Below are 17,724 nucleotides of genomic sequence, written 5' to 3'. Positions count from 1 at the left end.
CACTTGAAGTTCATTTCAGTTCAAAACCCGAATCACATTCATGCGTCTGTGCTGCAGGGGCAGAGCGATCTGTTGAGGGGAGCTAAGATGGATTCCCTGGACGCCCTGAGGCAGCTGGCTCTGGCCTGCGAAGCCTGTGGACTCACCTCCTCCTCCTCTTCCTCCAACTCCTCATCCTCCACCTTCTCCACCGCCGAGCTGCACTACTCCTCCCACCCTCTGTCCGGCCGCCGAAGCAGCACACACGGCAACGGACGCATCTGACAGCCGTCCGCCGGGTCCAGACCGCTGCCAAAGATGAAGAGGGAGTAGTTAGAGAGGATGGCGGAGATGAAGAGGTGGCAGAGTTTGTCCCTTTATCCGGTGCAGCCAGTGTCTAGACTGGCCAGCACCACAGCAGTGCAGTCTATCTGTTCAAGCCTTACGGTGAGTTCATCAATTATCGCTGAAGCTCCGGCCTGCAGAGGCTCTTCATGAATGTCTGCAGCGGGAATGCAAAGAGAGAGATGCTCCACATGGGAAATTTTGACGGCTCCTGCTTTATTTTCTGAGGTTCGACACTGTAACTCAGCGGGTTCTTCCCTCATTAGCGAGGGAACCGAAGACACCTTTGTGACAAGGGGGCCGCTGTGATGTTTACGGCCCTGCTGGGGTTTGGTTTCGGAGGAATGTCGAGATGAATGTAGCGCCGCCTCAGCGTTTCAGCTCGTCCCCCGGGATGGCGACGCCTGTGTGTGTTTATAACGCTGCAAAGGTGCTGGAAGAGCTGGAGGACACCACTCAGGTGGAGCTTATTATTTCAAGTAGCCTGTTTTAAAACTCACAAAAGTTTTATCCTGCTTTTATTTTTAGGTATCTGTTGACTTATCTTTGCATAAGTGAACAAATAACACAATTCATAAGTTAAAAACCATAAAAACAGAAAAAATTGCCAAATTTTCGTCTTTTAAACGATCCCTGAACTAATCATCTGTGACATGGGCTTCAGTTGGGAAGATTAACTTAATCTAAGGTTAAATTGGGTTTTTTTTCTCAAAATTCACAAAAAATAAATCAATTGCATCAGATCCCACAAAAGTTCCTTGTCGTAGCTGAGAAACCATGACTGACTCAGATGTGACCAACATTCACCAGACTCCTCGGTTGAACTGCAGACTGTGTTTACAAATTCAAAACAAATTAGAAATAAAAAAGGAATATCTAATAAAATAACAGTGAGAATATCTAACATACCTACAGTATGTAGGGCAGCATTTATTTTTTTTCACGTTGGTAACACCTGTGGGCACTTGAAATAAAATTACACACTGATTCCAGCAAATAAACTCGGCTGCATAGTGTTGTCAGAAGGTGGCGCTTTGGGCTCTATAGGAGTTGAAGAAGCTAGAAACAAACCAGTAGTTTTCCACCTGACAAAAAGCACAGAAAAAGAATAAACAGCCGAAACTCAGCAGTGAAAAGGAACTGTTTTTGACTGGAAAACTGGTGTCGGCCATGTTTAATGGGTTGCATAGAACAGAATAGAATACAATAGAATAGAATGCTTTTTGTTGTCATCATACACAGAGTGCAACGAAATGTCAATGAAAGAACCAGCAGATCAGTCGTGGGACTTAGATGTTATGGACTATTTCAGATAAACCATTTTCATCTCCCATGAAGCTTTACTAAGTCTTCTTGGCAAAAGTCAAAAACCACGCCAAGTAACAGTTTTTGCAAAATTCAAAACCTTTTTCCAAATTTTGCCGTTTTCCATCCCTTTTGTAATGCGATACGTTAAAATACATCATGGAAATGAGGCTACTGATGTCAACATTAACCATCTCAGCACCTGAATGGCTGCAGTCACCCCTCAGTGGTCTGTTTTTGGTCTGCCAACTTGAAAAGCATGGCAGCAGATGTCAAATTTCTCCAAAGCCATTGAACAAAATGTGTTACAGATGGAAAAAGTCTGCTTTGTCTAAAATATCAGAAGTGTTTAATGAGGTTTGGGAGTTTAGAGGGACTGCAGGTCAAATCTAGACCCTCCATTGAAGCTATGAGCACATTTCCTCATCTGACTGCTGAATTAGCAAAAGCAAGCAGTGTTTTTACACCCACACAGGTTCTTGTCATACCCAACCGATGATCTTTGAATCTCGGTCCGGCGAGGGGACGGCTGAAACACGAGAGACGAGGCGCAGTAATCGGAGAGTTGGTGGATGTGTGTTGATACTGTAGTGCTACATGTATGCTGTGTGTGACCTCGTCACTGTCCCGACATGAGGCGTGATGGAGTCTGAGCATGTGTGCAGTAAGGGCAGATTCCTGCAGCATTGATGATGTAGCAATAATATTGAGGCTGCATAACTCAACGATTGAATTAACTCCAGAACTCATGTATGAAAACTACAAAAATGGCGTCTGGCAGGTGTTACTGATGATGGCTCATATGCTGCCTTCTTATGGCGTTGTGGTCTTTTCTTCATGCCTTCACATTTCCTATATTACGCTAGCAGCTCGTGAGCTTGCGAAATGGTTAGCCTTGGTTGTTTCTACCGTCTGTGTTGTTCACATGACCTACGTGTGAAGCATTTGGTGTTCACGACTTTCCACAAGTTCCATTTGAAGGCAGCATCGGCTGTGTTCACTTGTCAGTGACGCCGTTCTTCTCGGCCTTTGAGTGTAAACGTGTGCTTCTTCTTAACGCAGGGAAACACCTGTTCTTTTAACTCTGCTTTTTGTATTCTTGAAATGCTGTGTTTTGACCAAACTCGACAAAAGCGAAGCTCAGCACAGGACCAAACTAACCTGATTAGAAAATACCTCCTCGCTGTTCTTCTGCTGGACGAAATTTACAACTGCAGCTTTTTCTAACAAGTCATCATGAGGCACGTTTGAACCAAGGCTCTCTTAATCTTAACTGAGACAAATGGTTTTCATTGGATAAGAATGATGTTTAAAAGACCAAAAAGTTTGTAATTTAGTGCCGCTGATTTGATCTCATGTCCACCTCCATTGGCTGCAGCTGACCGTCAAACGAAGCAGGTGTGAGGCTAGCAGGCACCACGAGGAAGCTTTTGAATTAAAGACATTTTGAATGTTTATTCTTCCCTATGAATGAGGCAGGTAGGTGGAACCACAGCGACACAAGAAACCGATTTGGATTTTTCATCGCAGATCATTTTCATTCATACGAGCCAGTGGGAACCTCCTCCACCTTCTAGTAGCTCAGTAGGCAGGTTGTTGTTGATTCCAATCTTTCATAAACAAAAAGTAACGCTAGAATGTTGGCGGCCTCTTGTGGTTGTGTAAATAACTGCATGTAAGATCTCCGGAAATGTTAAAAAAACTGAGTTTTGTAAGATGTGACAAACATAACAACAGCCATGATCATTTTCTGAACTTAACTGAGATGTTTTGATATTTAAAATTAACCAAGTAAATTCAGTACCTAAACTTTACCAACTAGTTTTGGTACCTGGTAGTTTTGGTGCAAAATGTATCCAAATGGTTTTGGTGCCTAAACTTAACCATAAAGTTTTGGTACGTAAACTTCACCAAGAAGTTTTGGTGAAGTCTAACTAAATAGTTTTGTTTCCTGAACTTAATAAATAAGTCTTGGTGCCAAGTTTGACCAAGAAGTTTTGGTGCCTAAACCTTTGAAAGTGTTTTTGGGACTAAAACTTAACCAAATTATTTGGTACCTAAACTTAACCAAGTGCTTTTGCTGCAGAAACTTAACCAAGTGGTTTTTGTTCCAATACTCATTTGAGTACTATAGCTTTGGTACATAAACGTAACCAAGTAGTTTTACTGCTACAACTCAAACATAAAAGTAAACACTGAGTGAAAAACAGTTTGTGAAAAGGAAAGTCAAAATGAGACTTAAGTGAGGGGGGGAAATCCTTTAGATATGGTCCAACACTAAACTGACAGACCTACACCTCCACCAACCCATCCAACCTCCAAATGAGGACTTTTGTTCCTCTTTATTGTGTATTGCTGCTTCTTCACCATTAAATGTGGTGATGAAGAGACTACCAGGAGGTGAAGGAGGTTCCTTAAAGCTGTGTGCGATGATGGCGGTTATTTAACGGGCTGACAACATGTGACACACGAGGCTGAATGTCGTAACAGCTCTCCAGCCGACCGACCCAGCTGGTGGCATCGTTACTGAGAGACTCGGCGTTTGCTCACATATTCAGCCACTCTGCTGAAGTGCTGCTGTATTCTCTGAACCATCCTTTCCTTTGGTAATAACCTCTTTCATAAATTCCCTCCACTCTCCTGTTGCTGCTGCTCTGCCGGAGGCTCCAGGTGAGGAGAGACTGAGCTGATGCACTGCCACAGGTGGAAGATGACCTAATAACATTTTCCATGCGAGCGCTTGGAAAGACTGAGGGCTCTTCTAAAAGTAGAAAACATATAATGGAGGGAGAGAGCAAAGGGTGAAGGATGGGAGATGGAGAAGAGGCTCGTATCGGAGTCGGTTTTGGTTGTTGGTTTGGTGGGAAACACCTGCAGAGCTTCATAATTGGCTGTGCGCAGTAGACACAGTGACAGCACCTGCTGCTTCAATCTATTAATAACTCCGACCCACCGGAGGCCTTCGGATGTGTGTTCACGTCTGTCACGATACCACGGTGCCCTGATTCCTGACCTGACGACGCAGCTCCGGAGGATCTCCACCGCCCCCGAGAGGCCGGTATCTGAACACTTTGAGAGCATCACAGGAGATCTGCTTACCTGCAGGGAGGAACTCTCTGCATTAATGATGCAGCAGTAAAACAAACCACAGTATTAGCTTTCTGGGTTCCGGTGCCTGCTGAAGGGGGGAATACAAGTGGGTCAGAGAGCAAACAGCTGATGGGATTTACTTTGCTTGACAAGGTGCAACGAAGATTGAGGTCACCGGATTCACCCTCGAAAGGAGTCCGGTTTCAGTAATTAGGTCCTTACAGCTCAGAATAATTCATCAGGTAGCTGCTGTATTTACAGTAGATACCACACCTGAGCCTCCCATCTGATCCAAAACAACCATATCTGTGTTTTTGCGTGATTTTACCCGCTTACTTCAAAGTCTTTACCTGCAATAGCGAACCATGCCATAGTATCAGTGGATTGAATGTGCTTTTATATCTTCCAGGCAGCTATTGCTTTCGGTTTCACGTCGGTATGGTGTGAAAGTCAGCTCGCAGGGACCAGCTCATCCTGCTTGGGTTTAGTTCAGTCAGTAATATTTATTTTTATGGGTTCAAATGACAACACCGATACATTTGCAGCTATGTTTTTCTTTCCTGACGTCCTTTTCGTTGTGTACAGTTGTGCTTGTCCCGGTTTAAATTTCTGCCAAAAGCTCATCAGTGCAAAACTGTGCAACCACCAGCTCTCTAAAATTAGATGTTGGAGCTTTAATTTCCCCCCAGAATTTTTGATTTATGTGAAACTAATTCATGCTTGTTGTTGCATCGCTGCGCAACAACCATGAAACTAAGGTTTGTAGTAAACAAACTGAACTTGCAGAAACAGCGGTACGGTCCTTCAGAAAGCCTCCTCTCAGCCTCTCCGCTTCATGTCTCGCTGCTTCTTCAACACACCCGACCAGATGATATGTTCATGTTGCAGTATTGAAAAATGAGTGTGTACCTCTGCAGAAGGCACTGCGGTCAGCCACTCACTACAGTGCTTTACTATGACGTCCAGTATCCCGTTTGTAACTCGCTGCTGCACCCTGATCCCTCGAAGTGTGGTCTGCTTCCCTTTAAAAACTCAAAAGTGGAACCACTCGCTCATCTTAAAGGAGGTTTATTTCAATTAGTGTGTGCATTGATTGAGTAGGAGTCATGCTTAGTTTGCATCTCGACAAGAATATAACAGCATATATCAGTGCAAGAAAACTATGTGATTCAATTTTTGCTGTCAGTCTGACTGAAAGAAATCACAGAAACTAAGCGTCTTAAATGGACGGTGTGCTACCTGCATTATGGATGTAGGGGATCTAGTCGCCTGCCTTTTTATTCGCCGGTTTATTTCCATATGTTGTGGTGCTGCAGAAGTCAAATCAAACAGGATGTCCAGCACAAGAAATGACTTTTTGTGGCTTTTGAGCATGTGGAGAGCTGAGCACCTTGTTGTTTTTCGTCCATGTTGTGGAGGTGAAGCATCATCTCTAGGTTGTTGCTTGAGATTCATTAGCTTTTGTTTCACAGCTGAGATTCCTCTCATTCACAAACAAATGGAGATTTTTTTCCATCACTCTTTACAGCAACAGTTCTTCTACTCCTACACCTGATTCGGACGCTGTCGTTGCAGACTATTCCTTATACATTTTTTTTTTTTTTTTACTTAACCAAGGAGTTTTGATTCCTGAAACTTAAACAAGTACTTTTGTGCTTAATTGTAGTTTTGGTTCCTAAAATGCAACAACAGAATGAGGTTTGCTGTCTTTCAAGACGTCCTGTGGTCTTTCTGTCTCGTCCTCTGAGTCTCGTCTTCATTTGATTCCCCTTCTGTGGACCTGCGACGGTCCTCATAACGGTCCATGTGGTGCTCCACCGTTACATCTGCTGAAACAAACCAGTGGATGATTTTGTCAATAATTAGATCTGATAGCAATCAACCTGGATGTAGATCCTTAATGTAGTTTGCCAAACGTCCGCTGCAGGTGGCTAATTTCTGTGTTTAACTTCAGTCAGACTGAAAGCAAAAAGCATTATTTATGTAAAAATCTTTTTTTTTGTGAAGCAGCAGGCGTCTCTGCAGCATACGTGAAATGTGCAAAGTCAGCATGAGCCATAGAGCCACAATAGACACATTAATGTAAACACATGAGGCTGAAGTTCTCCTTGAAGCGTTGATGTTGACGGACAGCAGCAGTGGACTGATCCATGCTGCCGATCAGGCTGCTGCAGCGTATCTGTTACCCACATGTCTTAACCCAGAGCTGCTCTGTGTGTGCTCTTCAGTGTGTGACGCTACCTAACTTCGCTGGCCGCTGGTCAAATAGCGCTTTAACATTCGTTCGAGTAATCAGAGAGTTGTTTGTACCTGCCATAGTGACGTGGACAAACTTGTGTGAAACACTTGTTAAAGGTATTTTCGGTTGTGTGTTACCCGTGTTGGCCTGTGTCTCCACCGCTGACCTTTAATCCAGTGTTGTTCCCCCAAGCGTTGACTGTATGTTTTTGTAAAACTGAAAGGAAAAAAACAAAACAAAGAAAAAATATTTATTGAAGTGTGTTTTACTTAAACAAAAAACTATAAATAAATATAATTAATTAAATGGACCTTGCTTTTATTTTGAAAAGCTACTGTGTTTTCTATCTGACAAGTAATCGAATATAACAAGAGTATGTATCCCAGACTAAATAAAGTTATCTTTTCCTGACCAAACCCTCCTGTTGCCTCGACTTTGTGTCTTTGCTTTGTGTTTGTGCTCCATTTGTTCTGTAATAATAAATAATGAGCGGTTTATGAATGGACGTTGGTCCAGATGTCCTGCTGTCCTTTCTAGAGGCGGCCAAACAGGTAATTGCATGAATGAATGAATTAAAGAGCCAAAAAGACAAGCAAGGTGTTTCACAATCTGCCAGCCTAAAAGTTGTTCTCATGAAAGGTTTAAAGTTCATTTTGAAGCAATAACAAATCTGTTATTTACATTTACATTTTCAGAAAGTGATGCTAATCTTGTCTCTTAAATTTAGTTTTACTCTGTAAGGAAAGTAAATAAAAGCACATTTTGTTATCAGAGAAGATAAAACAACTAAACTTTTTACTGGCAGCCTTAATACACATTCTGACGAGTCAAAGCAGAAGAAGCCTGAGTTATGGCTTAATTAATGCCAATGTCCCAAACTGTTAGGACTCCCAACCTGCAAGTACAAACAACATGCAATTCAAGTCAATTCAATTCAATTTGTATAGTGCATATTTACAACAACAAGTCATCTCATAGCACTAGGCACCTAATACTGAAGATAATATAATAATATATGTATTTCCTACACATAGCAAAAACAAATGCAGTCCAATGTGTTGTTCTGACTATGATCATCACTTTGTACAAGTTGTTTTTATTATTTTGTCCATCTGTAAAAAAGAGAAACTCTGTGATTAAAATTGTATTGGATGGTATTAGTTTTAGTAAGGTGCGGGGGATTACATGTAATCAGGATTAGAGATTGTAAAAAACAAGTAATTAAAATATTCAAGATGGCATTTGAAGAATGTGCAGTTAGATTACAGTTACAAGACTACACATAGGTCTCTGCTCTTGTCTTCCATTATAACTGCAAATAAAAGGAATAAAAACTCTGATATCTATAAATAATCATCTAAAATCCAAAATGTTAGTTGTCATTTCGTTTCATTTGTGTGACCAAGTATTTTATATTACAAATATTCTCTCTTTTGTATTATTGGGACATCCTACTTGTGGTTCAGAAAACATCACTAGTTAACTTGTGCATTGTCGAGTTTTCTGTTGACGTCAGCTCAAACATGGACCTTTTTTCATGACAACTTAATTTCTTTTATTCCAGCTCACCCAGAATCAAATTGTTTGATCGACTGATAATTCTGAATCTGCCGGTAAATAACAGTAAAAATTTCAGGCTCAGTCTTTTGTTGATCCTCAGATAAAAAAAAGAATTTGCTAAAAACAGAAAAGGACTTGTCAGATACCATTTGAAATAACCAGCCATCCATCCATTATCTATACACCACTTCATCCTCACTAGGGTCACTGGAGTCTATCCCAGCTGACTTAGGGTGAAGACAGGGGACACCCTGGACAGGTCACCAGTCTATCACAGGGCTACACTTAGAGACAGACAACCAAGCACACTCACATTCACACCTACGGACAATTTAGAATCACCAATTAACCTCAACATGTTTTTGAATTGTGGGAGGAAGCCGGAGAACCCAGAGAGAACCCACACTGCACGGGGAGAACATGCAAACTCCACACAGAAAGATTCCGGTGTCCTCACCGGGACGCGAAACGGCAACCTTCTTGCTGCGAGGCAACGGTGCTAACTACCGATCCACCTTTAAATAATCATAATTAATGATATTTCAGATACAGAAAATATGAGTTTTTTTCATTTCATTTCTTCAGTTAAGTGACTTTGTGTTATCAGCTGATAGTGGCTTATCAAAGGTGTGGATAAGTAACAATTAAATCCGCAGTGCATAAATATTAAATATCGTTTGGAAATGAACATAAAGTCATAAACTCCTTCCACATTTGACCAGTTTCTCTAATGTGTCTCCATGTACACCAGAGAGGTTGTGTCAGGTGTAAATACGTCCCCATGTTGTTGTGTTGGGGGGTACCTCAGTGGCCTGTTTTCCACTGGCAGGTCTGAGGGGGTTCATGTATGTGATGCTACTCTGTACATCCAGCAGGGGGAGCCACACATCAAGCTATTTTCTCTTTGGGTTAAACTTATTTTTCAGTTCAACCAAGTAATCTGCTGCAAATGATCAATATTTTAGACGTTACATATTAAACTGGCTGTGTAGTGTTGTTTCTATAAGAATACATTCAGTTTATATTGTATATTAATATGTAATCACATCATATTAAATATTAACTCGTGTTTGGAGACAAAAAATGGAGGGAAAAACAGTATTTTATTTGTATTTCTTGTTTTGCCTTTAAATTGTGCAAAAAGTCTCTTTTAAAATTCCAGAGTCCATTATCATTTATTAGACCAAAGAGTCTTAAACGTTTTTAGTTTAAAATGATATGAAGCAAAGAATTATCTGAGAAAAAGAAACCTGCGAATGTTGCACTTCGTCGATGATCAAAAAAGCTGCAATCACATTATCGACTGATCTTTTCAGTTCTCTGTTATATGATTGTTTGTGAGCTGAAGGCCGTAAAAGCTAAAGTGACTTTAACTTCATACTGATGTAAAAACATGGATCTGAGCTGGATTACTGGAGATGGATGTGTTTTAGGACTGCCAACCGGTAGAGTGAGACTCTCAGTGAAGTCTGCAATTGTAGAGAAAGATTATGGGGATGCATTTTCCTTAGTACCAGCTAAAGAGGTTTTAGCCAGTGTAATCAGTTACTATCCACAATTTAATGAGGAATATTTGTAAAGTAACAGTACCTTTCTTCTTTTTCTTTTTAAAAAAAAATACAGTTAAAAAAAAAACTGTTGGAAACCCTTTTTTTGTACAGTGCAGTTCTATTGAGTGATGGATAAGAATCTAAACATCCATCCATCCATTTTCCTCCACTTCTCCGGGGTTGCGTTGTGGAGACAGCAGATGAAGTTGATCATTCCAGACGTCCCTCTCCCCGGCAGCACTTTCCAGCTTCTCCTGGGGAATCCCGAGGCATTACCAGACCAGATGAGATATAGAATCCCTACAGCGAGTTCTTGGTCTAACCCCTGGTCTCCTCTCAGGCTGATGTGCTCTGAAAACCTCCAAAGCAAATCTCCCAGGAGGCATCCGAATCAGATGTCCAAACCACCTCAAGCTGGAGGGAGCTTAGAGTAGAGTCACTCCCCTTTGCATCAGAAATGAGCCATGATGTGAAGGAGCAGCTTCTCCACTCAGAGCTCCCTCTGGGTGTCCAAGCTACTCATCCTGTTTCTCAGGCTGAGCCCAGCCACCCTGGGCAAACTCATATCAGCTGCTTGTACTCGTGATCTCATTCTTTTGGTCACTACCCAGAGCACATGACCATAGATGAGGGTTGGAAGGTCTAAGGACTGGTATATGTCAACCACACAGTCCAGTACAACACCCACATTACAGCTGCTGGTGCATCAAGCTGCCTGTCCAACTCGCTATAATTTCCTGTCACGAGTCCTTCTCCATAACCTCTCAGAACTCCTCCCACACCCCAGTTTTAGCTTCAGCAACTTTCAAAGCCCTTTTGACCGACCAGTACCTGTCTGCTGCTTCAGGAGACTCCCAAGCCAACCAGGCCAGAAAGGCTCTTTCTGGTAATCTGCACACTTGGTACCAGAATTTGAAATCATTAGAATACAAATGTGATTATTGTTAATGTTTATATACTACAACAGTGCATTTCACTTAGTCACAAAGACAGAGATGACAGAAAAAAAGGTCACATGTGTTCAGAATGATATTCACAGAATTCACAGTACATCAAAAAGACAATGTAAACACAGGCTGATATCAGTTTCTAGGTTAAAAAGAGAACTATTTGTTATGTACTTAAATCTACAACAAATTTGTCAATAAAAAAATAAATATCCCTTCAAATACTTCAAGACAGGCTTATTGTCACATATTAAACACATACAGTAGCTTGTGATTCTCAAGACTTAAACGCATCTCTGGTGATTGATGCAACATCAGAATAATAGCGGCGTCTCTGGTGTTAAACCTGTAGTTCTTAAAAGCAAGAACCAAGGAAAAGTCTGTTCAACAGCTGTATCATTCCTGTTTTATTCCAATAAGAAATCCAATAGAAGTTTTTCCATCCTTGTTGTAAACATGAAAATCCCTGTGCAGGCAGTCAGTCCAGTTAGTTTATAACGATCCTCCTGTTACTGAATGAAGGTGATGATGACCGATGGATGATGACTGTAGAATTAAAGAGTTCCAGGAAACAGGCCTGAATGTCCTCATGTAAACAGAACATCTCTGATTCTTCCCATCCGCAGAACGTTAGGATACCAAACGTTGAAAACGTTTTTCACTTGGTTCAGACAACAGTCTGGAGTCTTCTTGCTGGCACTGGGGGCATGTGGTATCTGAGGTTCTTCCAGAACTTTCTGTTTGAGTGTAATTCAGTGAGTTTGTGTGTTCCAAGGAAAACTTTCTTCCATTTCAAGGCTCCTTGTTTCCTCTTTATGTAGCGCAGAGACTCTGGTAGACGACTGTAATCCACAGGACCATCTGAACAGAATGTAAAAACACACCTGGTCAGTGTCTCAACAATTTTATTTCGTGTATGCCTTTGTGTGAACAAAGCTTTCTGGGATGCCACCAGTATATTTTTGCTCATTTACTGGATACTCAAGGAAGTTCTGAAAGTCTTCAAATGAAAAGGTTCTCATGATTAAGATGTGACTCAGGACCAGAGTGGAGTCGGATCCTAAAGAGAATCTAGATCAGTCTGGTTATGGTGATGGTTTATTGGTCTCTGATCTGTGCTGTGTGTCAAACTGGACTGAGGTGGGCATACTGTAAACTGTGAAGTGCATTACATGGAGGTTTACTGTAGAATTTAAGTTTCCACTGTTTCAAATCATTGCTAAAAAAATCTGATCTATGAAGACCTGTGTGTGTGATACATGTGAGGCACCATCCATGAGTGCAGCAGGCCAGTTTACTACAACTTCTGACACTTCATGGGACCAGAACGTTCACTTGTGAAGCAGAGGAGAACTGCTGCAGATTTGACATCACTTCGCAAAAAGTGACTTAATGAGAAGACAGAAAAGCCAAAAAGCCTAAAGAAGTACAATCTGTCCTCACCAATTTCCACCAGAATCACTCGGGGATCCTTCTGGGTCAGGGCGTCATAAAGGCCAACTTTCTGCTCGTAGCACAGCTGCTTTTGGTTCTCCTGTAAGGGCGACGTTTCCCTTGTTTTATCATCAGAAGACAGGATGATTATCAGTCTGCGGCACTGATGGACTGCAGCAGCAATGGCATCATGCATCGCTGTGAGAGATTAAAAACAAAACAGGCTATCACTGGAGGGTAAAACACAGTCTCTGCAAGCTGAGAAGGAATCTGTTTGTAAAGACAGCTTCTCCTCAGCAGCTTGTTCTTCTTGTTCCAGGTGTCATATCACTACAATTTCCCAAAAGTGTGACAAATCATTTTTGCCAACAAACAGCACGGCATCTTTGTTTATTTGGCAACTGTTACTTCCCCTAAATTACAGTAAAACATTTCATCTTTGGGGTCTTGTGGAATATTCTGAGCAACAATAACACTGTTTCCAGAAACACAGGCCTAAGAGCCTGCCTCCATCCATGTATTTTCATTGAAAGCTCTCGCTGCTAGTGAGTCTTCGTTACATTATTCTTGCTTTTATTACAGGTTTAAATGTGACCCAGATGAGTGTCTGTTCCTGACCTTCTCCAGGACAGTCGTCCCGTCCTCTGATGTACAGCGAGTAGCCATGTTGATTCTCCAGCTGCTCAGGCAGGATGTTCAGGGCGAAGCTCGCCGTCACGTCTGCACTCAGGTTGTCAGGATGGAGGAAGCTCACGTAGGCGTCGTACAGTTTCCCATCAGGAACTGCAGAGAGGACAGAAGGTTTATGATCATTCTATGGTGCTGACGTCTTTTCAGTTACTTATTCTTGCTGATTAGTGTGGTTATGTAATAAATTATGTAACATGGTTTTCCAGAATTGTGATTCCACAGAAAAGCACAACATCAGATGAGGATATCTTACCTTGTTGTTTCAGAAAATGTCTCAAAAGTTTCCTGTAAGCCAAAACCAGGTCGACTTTAAAGAAGAAGAAGGAGGCAGCCAGGACCAGAGTAGCCAGGGAGGCAGCCACACTCATGTAGAGGGCGCTGTGGTCCGCTGGAGACAAAGCCAGAACACATATAAACACACACTAACAAAACTAGAAAAAACAAAGAAGGCCTTCTGGCATGATTCATCCTGTAGAAATCTTTCTGGGGAACAGGAATATTTGTAAACTTGTGCATGTCGAACAAAACATGGATAATACCTTCTTGAAGCCACACCACGCCGACATCTTCTCCACCTGGGTTCATTATAATGCATTTAATGGGGACATTCAGGAACTGATGACGGACGTTAGAGATGGACAGAGTGGACCGGGCGTACACCTTTCCCCTGTCAGTAAAACTGAAAGAGACAGGACCAGGAATCGGTCAGTCAGTTCCTCAATCCAGCTTTATTCAGCAGTTAGAAGGCAGAAGATGTGTTTTTACAGTCCATTTAGTTTGAGTTACACTGCCATCTGTGCACAAATCATTTGTTCTGTTAGTAGCCTGCTGTTTATTTCTTTTACTCAGACTGGAATGCTGATCGTGAGACTCATCTTACACCTGGTGCATTCAGTCCAGCGCTGTGCTCTTTACTGTTTTACTGTTGAGCAACTTTGGAGGTTTAGTCTCAGAAATAGCATGACAGGAAGCAGAAACTCACAATCCCCAGGACTCACTGAGCCCCTTGTGTTCTTCAGTGAAAGACCCATCCACAGTCCAGTACATTGAAGTTTCATTTTCCTCAGCGAAGCCTGTGTAGGCCAGACACTTCAGCTCTGCTCTCGTACCTGCAGTAAGATTAAAAAACAAACCAACAAAAAAAACATCTGTTACTCTACACATTCTGGAAAATTGTTAATGTCAGCTGAAAAACTCTTTTAACATTCCTGTAGTTGGCTATACTTCTGGAAACCAAACTAAAAACGATCCAAAATGCATGTAGATAAAAGGAAAAACCAAAACAAAGTGTCGGGATCTTGAACTCTTCTAGAGGAACGATATTTTTCCAAAAGACATGGGAGACATTCCAGTATGCATTCAATTAAGTTTAGATTTGCATTCACTTCATTTCTTTAGTCCTCAATCCACTTAGTGATCCCTCACACCCCGAGAAGGATCGTCATCCTGGAAGAGACCACTATCATCAGCATAGCAGAGATCACTCAGAACAACTCTGAGCTGATTTGCAGTAACTCTTGCTTTTTTGTTTTTTTCTTTAATTTTTCACCCATCTGTGTGTTGAATCTTTCGTATCTCTTGTAAGGTTGACCTTACAACTGATAAATGACACACCCCATTTTGGATGGAATTTTACCGCCATTTCAACCTGAAATTTATCATCACAGAACTTTTAACTATTAGTCTTTTATTTCCCTGTTTCAAGTCACCAAGCATTGCTGGGATTTAAGGTACCCAAGGTAAAGCTGCAGGCAATCATGGTGGCAAAAAGCAAACCTTAGTGCGCTACAGTACCCAGAACCCCTGCACATCGATGTCAGTAGAGACCTTTTCTGTGCACACATACAACATATAAAGCGCACACGTGTGTCACTATGAGGTTAGAATCAGTGAATTTGCGATACTTGCCGACTTTCACCATGACAACGTCCTGTTGAGGGGTGATCACCTGGACCGTACCAGGGATCTCAGGGTCTACGAAACACAAGAGATACTTCATTAGTGTCACCCAAAGAAGCAATGTACAATATAACACAATCTACTGACTCTTATGACAGGAAAAGCTAAATAAACTAAACTAAATCAACGCTTCTATAAATGTGCAACCCAGTATCATACAGTAGCCCAGCTTGGCCGAACCAATCCTTTGGCTGCACTCGGGGATATAAATCCATAGAACAACTGGAGAAAGGTATTGGCAACCCCAATACCTTTCTATGTTTTCTGCTTTTTAATGGTGTACCAACAGTAGAAGCACAATATCTTTTGCTGTTACTTTATGATAAAGCTAAAATTAAAGCGATGGACATTTGCTGCTATTAGTGTATCTATAGTGAAAGACAAGTCACTTTCTTTTATTTATTGGTTTATCTACAATGTAAACACTACAGATGCTAAATAAATGTTAAATAACAGAAACTGTGCTGGGAGGTCATTACCCAGACTTTGTCTAGTAATTACAAAATTAGATTTTTTTTTTGGTTAATTTATGATTTCCCTTTTGTTACCATTTTTGTCAATATTACACCTACAGCAATACATTTAAATTGAACTTTTCTATTAGTTACGATGTACCTACAATGATAATAACTCTTTTTTTTTTTTTTTTTTTTAATAAATCTGCACTAAAAAACACATTTTTATGAACTTTTATATCTTTCACAATAAAAGGGAATTTTTGTTTTTTAGTCTATAAACTGTTTCAAGTTTGCTAATTCGTTACATGTTTTCCTAATAATTCTGTGCTCTCTTTTAAGTCACTTCTTAAAACACATTTTTATTGGAGAGCTTTTCCTGATTTTATTATGTTTTTTTTAACTTTCTGCTTTTATCAATGATGCTGTGTGCTTCTTGTATTTTAATTTTTAATTTATTTTTATTGAAAAGCACATTGTAACATTTGTTTTGAAAAGTGCTCTATGAATAAGGTTTATTATTATTATATTGTATAATAATAGAAAACCAACATAAAGACAAATCACTTCAGCAGAAAGTGTAAATAAACAGAAATATCAGGCATTATGGACAAAATCTGTTAAAACAGAGTCATGCAACTGTTAGTACACAGATATTTCTTAGAGTTTAGATGTTAAATTAACCATTAGAACAATAATAAAATAACATAATTTATCCATTACAGGGGATTGACTATATCCCATTATAACGGAACAGATATCTTAAACACATTAACGATGCAAAATAAGAAGACTCAATTGAAAAATCATACTAAAATGAGAAGTAACTGTCCATCAGGTATTCTGCTTACATCTGAGGACACTTCAGAGACATACGTTAGTCTACATACCGGTGACAGCGAGCTGGATGCTGCGTGCAGCCGTGTACGTTCTTCCATTCAGGCTAACGTCCACCAGGCAGGTGTAGTTTCCAGCGTCGCTCTCTGAGGCCTCCGGCAGCATCATGTCGCCTCGTTCATCCACAGAGGGGGCCTCTCCTTCCCGCCGCACTGGTTGGCAGTCCTACACAGAAGTAAAGATAGCAGTTAGATTTTTCAATAAATTAAAAGACAAAAACAACCAAATAATTTAAGACAATGAATATTAAAATTGAGCACAGTTAAACAAAAACAAGTTAAAAAAAGATCAAACCTACTTAGACAACTTAAGTGCATGTTAAATATAGCACACTACATCGACATGTTGTACTTTAAATTATTGCACATGGAGCTGAAACTGATGTTGCACAAACTATTGAGAAAAGCAGTGTCGCAAGGGATGTTGATTTTGTTGTTCAAGCAAACTGATTAAGCAACAATGCCAAAACAAAAATAGTTTTTTACAATTAAAAAAAAGGAATACATTGGAAGCCCTAAAAAGTGGCTTATATAGACAAGGTTGGGTTTATGCGAAGTCTGCTCTTGCCGTTCACAGGCTATCACCAAAAATCTCCTTCTTCTAGTATTTTTAAACAGACTAGATAGCCGATTACAGAGGCAGCACACTGCTCATTGAATGTTCGTGTGATGACAAAACTCCTACAGCAACAATCAGTGTTTAAAAGTACAAACCGGGGTCACTGGACATCCCGCTTTTGTGCTTAAATCCACCAAATACGGCAAGAAGACATGTATCAAGGCACACAAATGTAGTAAAAGCAACACGTGAGTGTCATGGATCTGCTCATACCTTCATCCATCGAACGTCCTTTGTGCCGTTTAGTTTGAAGATTTCTGTCTGTTTACAGGGAAGAATTGTACTGACTCCGTTCTGGAATGACCTGACCTCAGGTGCATCAGGACACTCTTTACTGGAGACCAAGACCTCGTAGTCCATCCTCACTGATCTGGCCTCAGCCCTGAAGAGAAGGAGATCAACACTGAGAAAACTGCATAAGAACCTGAGCTGCAGGAACATATGTGGCCTCATTCAGTATGGATTCTTGTTCATTTTTGTCTAAATCTACGGTACTGGGGTGTCATAATCTATGATTTATTGGAATGATTAAAACTGAAAAACCAGACATACCTGTAAGAAGTTTAAATTAGTCATATTTTGTAAAGTTCCCCACTAAGTTTGCTGTGAAGTTTATGCCATGCCATTTAAAACACCCTCACTAACCTTCATACAGA

At 40.8% G+C, this 17,724-nt stretch overlaps 2 protein-coding genes across 2 annotated transcripts in view; one reads left to right on the top strand and one right to left on the bottom strand.

Annotated features, from left to right (window-relative positions):
* The window catches only part of plcl1 (phospholipase C like 1), a 35,961-nt gene extending 35,058 nt beyond the window's left edge, over nucleotides 1-903 (top strand). The window contains exon 11 of the mRNA XM_008301591.1: nucleotides 58-903. Within this exon, the coding sequence (XP_008299813.1) occupies nucleotides 58-264 (207 nt within the window). The 3' untranslated portion in view covers nucleotides 265-903. The remainder of the gene's footprint in view (nucleotides 1-57) is intronic.
* Nucleotides 904-11,005: 10,102 nt separating this feature from the next.
* il1rl2 (interleukin 1 receptor-like 2) lies at nucleotides 11,006-17,469 on the bottom strand. Its single transcript, XM_008301590.1, has 9 exons — nucleotides 17,282-17,469; nucleotides 16,444-16,615; nucleotides 15,048-15,113; nucleotides 14,122-14,248; nucleotides 13,679-13,818; nucleotides 13,393-13,527; nucleotides 13,068-13,232; nucleotides 12,459-12,647; nucleotides 11,006-11,876 (listed from the first exon to the last, which is right to left on the bottom strand). The coding sequence occupies exons 1-9, from the start codon at nucleotides 17,426-17,428 to the stop codon at nucleotides 11,683-11,685; spliced, it is 1,335 nt and encodes a 444-aa protein (XP_008299812.1). The 5' UTR covers nucleotides 17,429-17,469; the 3' UTR covers nucleotides 11,006-11,682.
* Nucleotides 17,470-17,724: the final 255 nt, after the last annotated feature.

Source organism: Stegastes partitus, unplaced genomic scaffold, assembly GCF_000690725.1.
Source record: "Stegastes partitus isolate 25-593 unplaced genomic scaffold, Stegastes_partitus-1.0.2 Scaffold1688, whole genome shotgun sequence".
Lineage (NCBI taxonomy): Eukaryota > Metazoa > Chordata > Actinopteri > Pomacentridae > Stegastes > Stegastes partitus.
The sequence above is the reverse complement of the archived record's forward strand: the minus strand, read 5'-3'. Positions and strand labels throughout refer to the sequence as shown.

Coding starts and splice junctions, on each gene's coding strand:
- il1rl2 (XM_008301590.1), bottom strand. CDS start 17,428: ATGGACTACGAGGTCTTGGTCTCCAGTAAAGAGTGTCCTGATGCACCT. Junction 14,249..15,047: donor CGTTGTCATGGTGAAAGTCG/GCAAGTATCGCA, acceptor ATCTTACTGCAG/GTACGAGAGCAGAGCTGAAG. Junction 13,233..13,392: donor ACATTTTCTGAAACAACAAG/GTAAGATATCCT, acceptor TCCTCTCTGCAG/TTCCTGATGGGAAACTGTAC.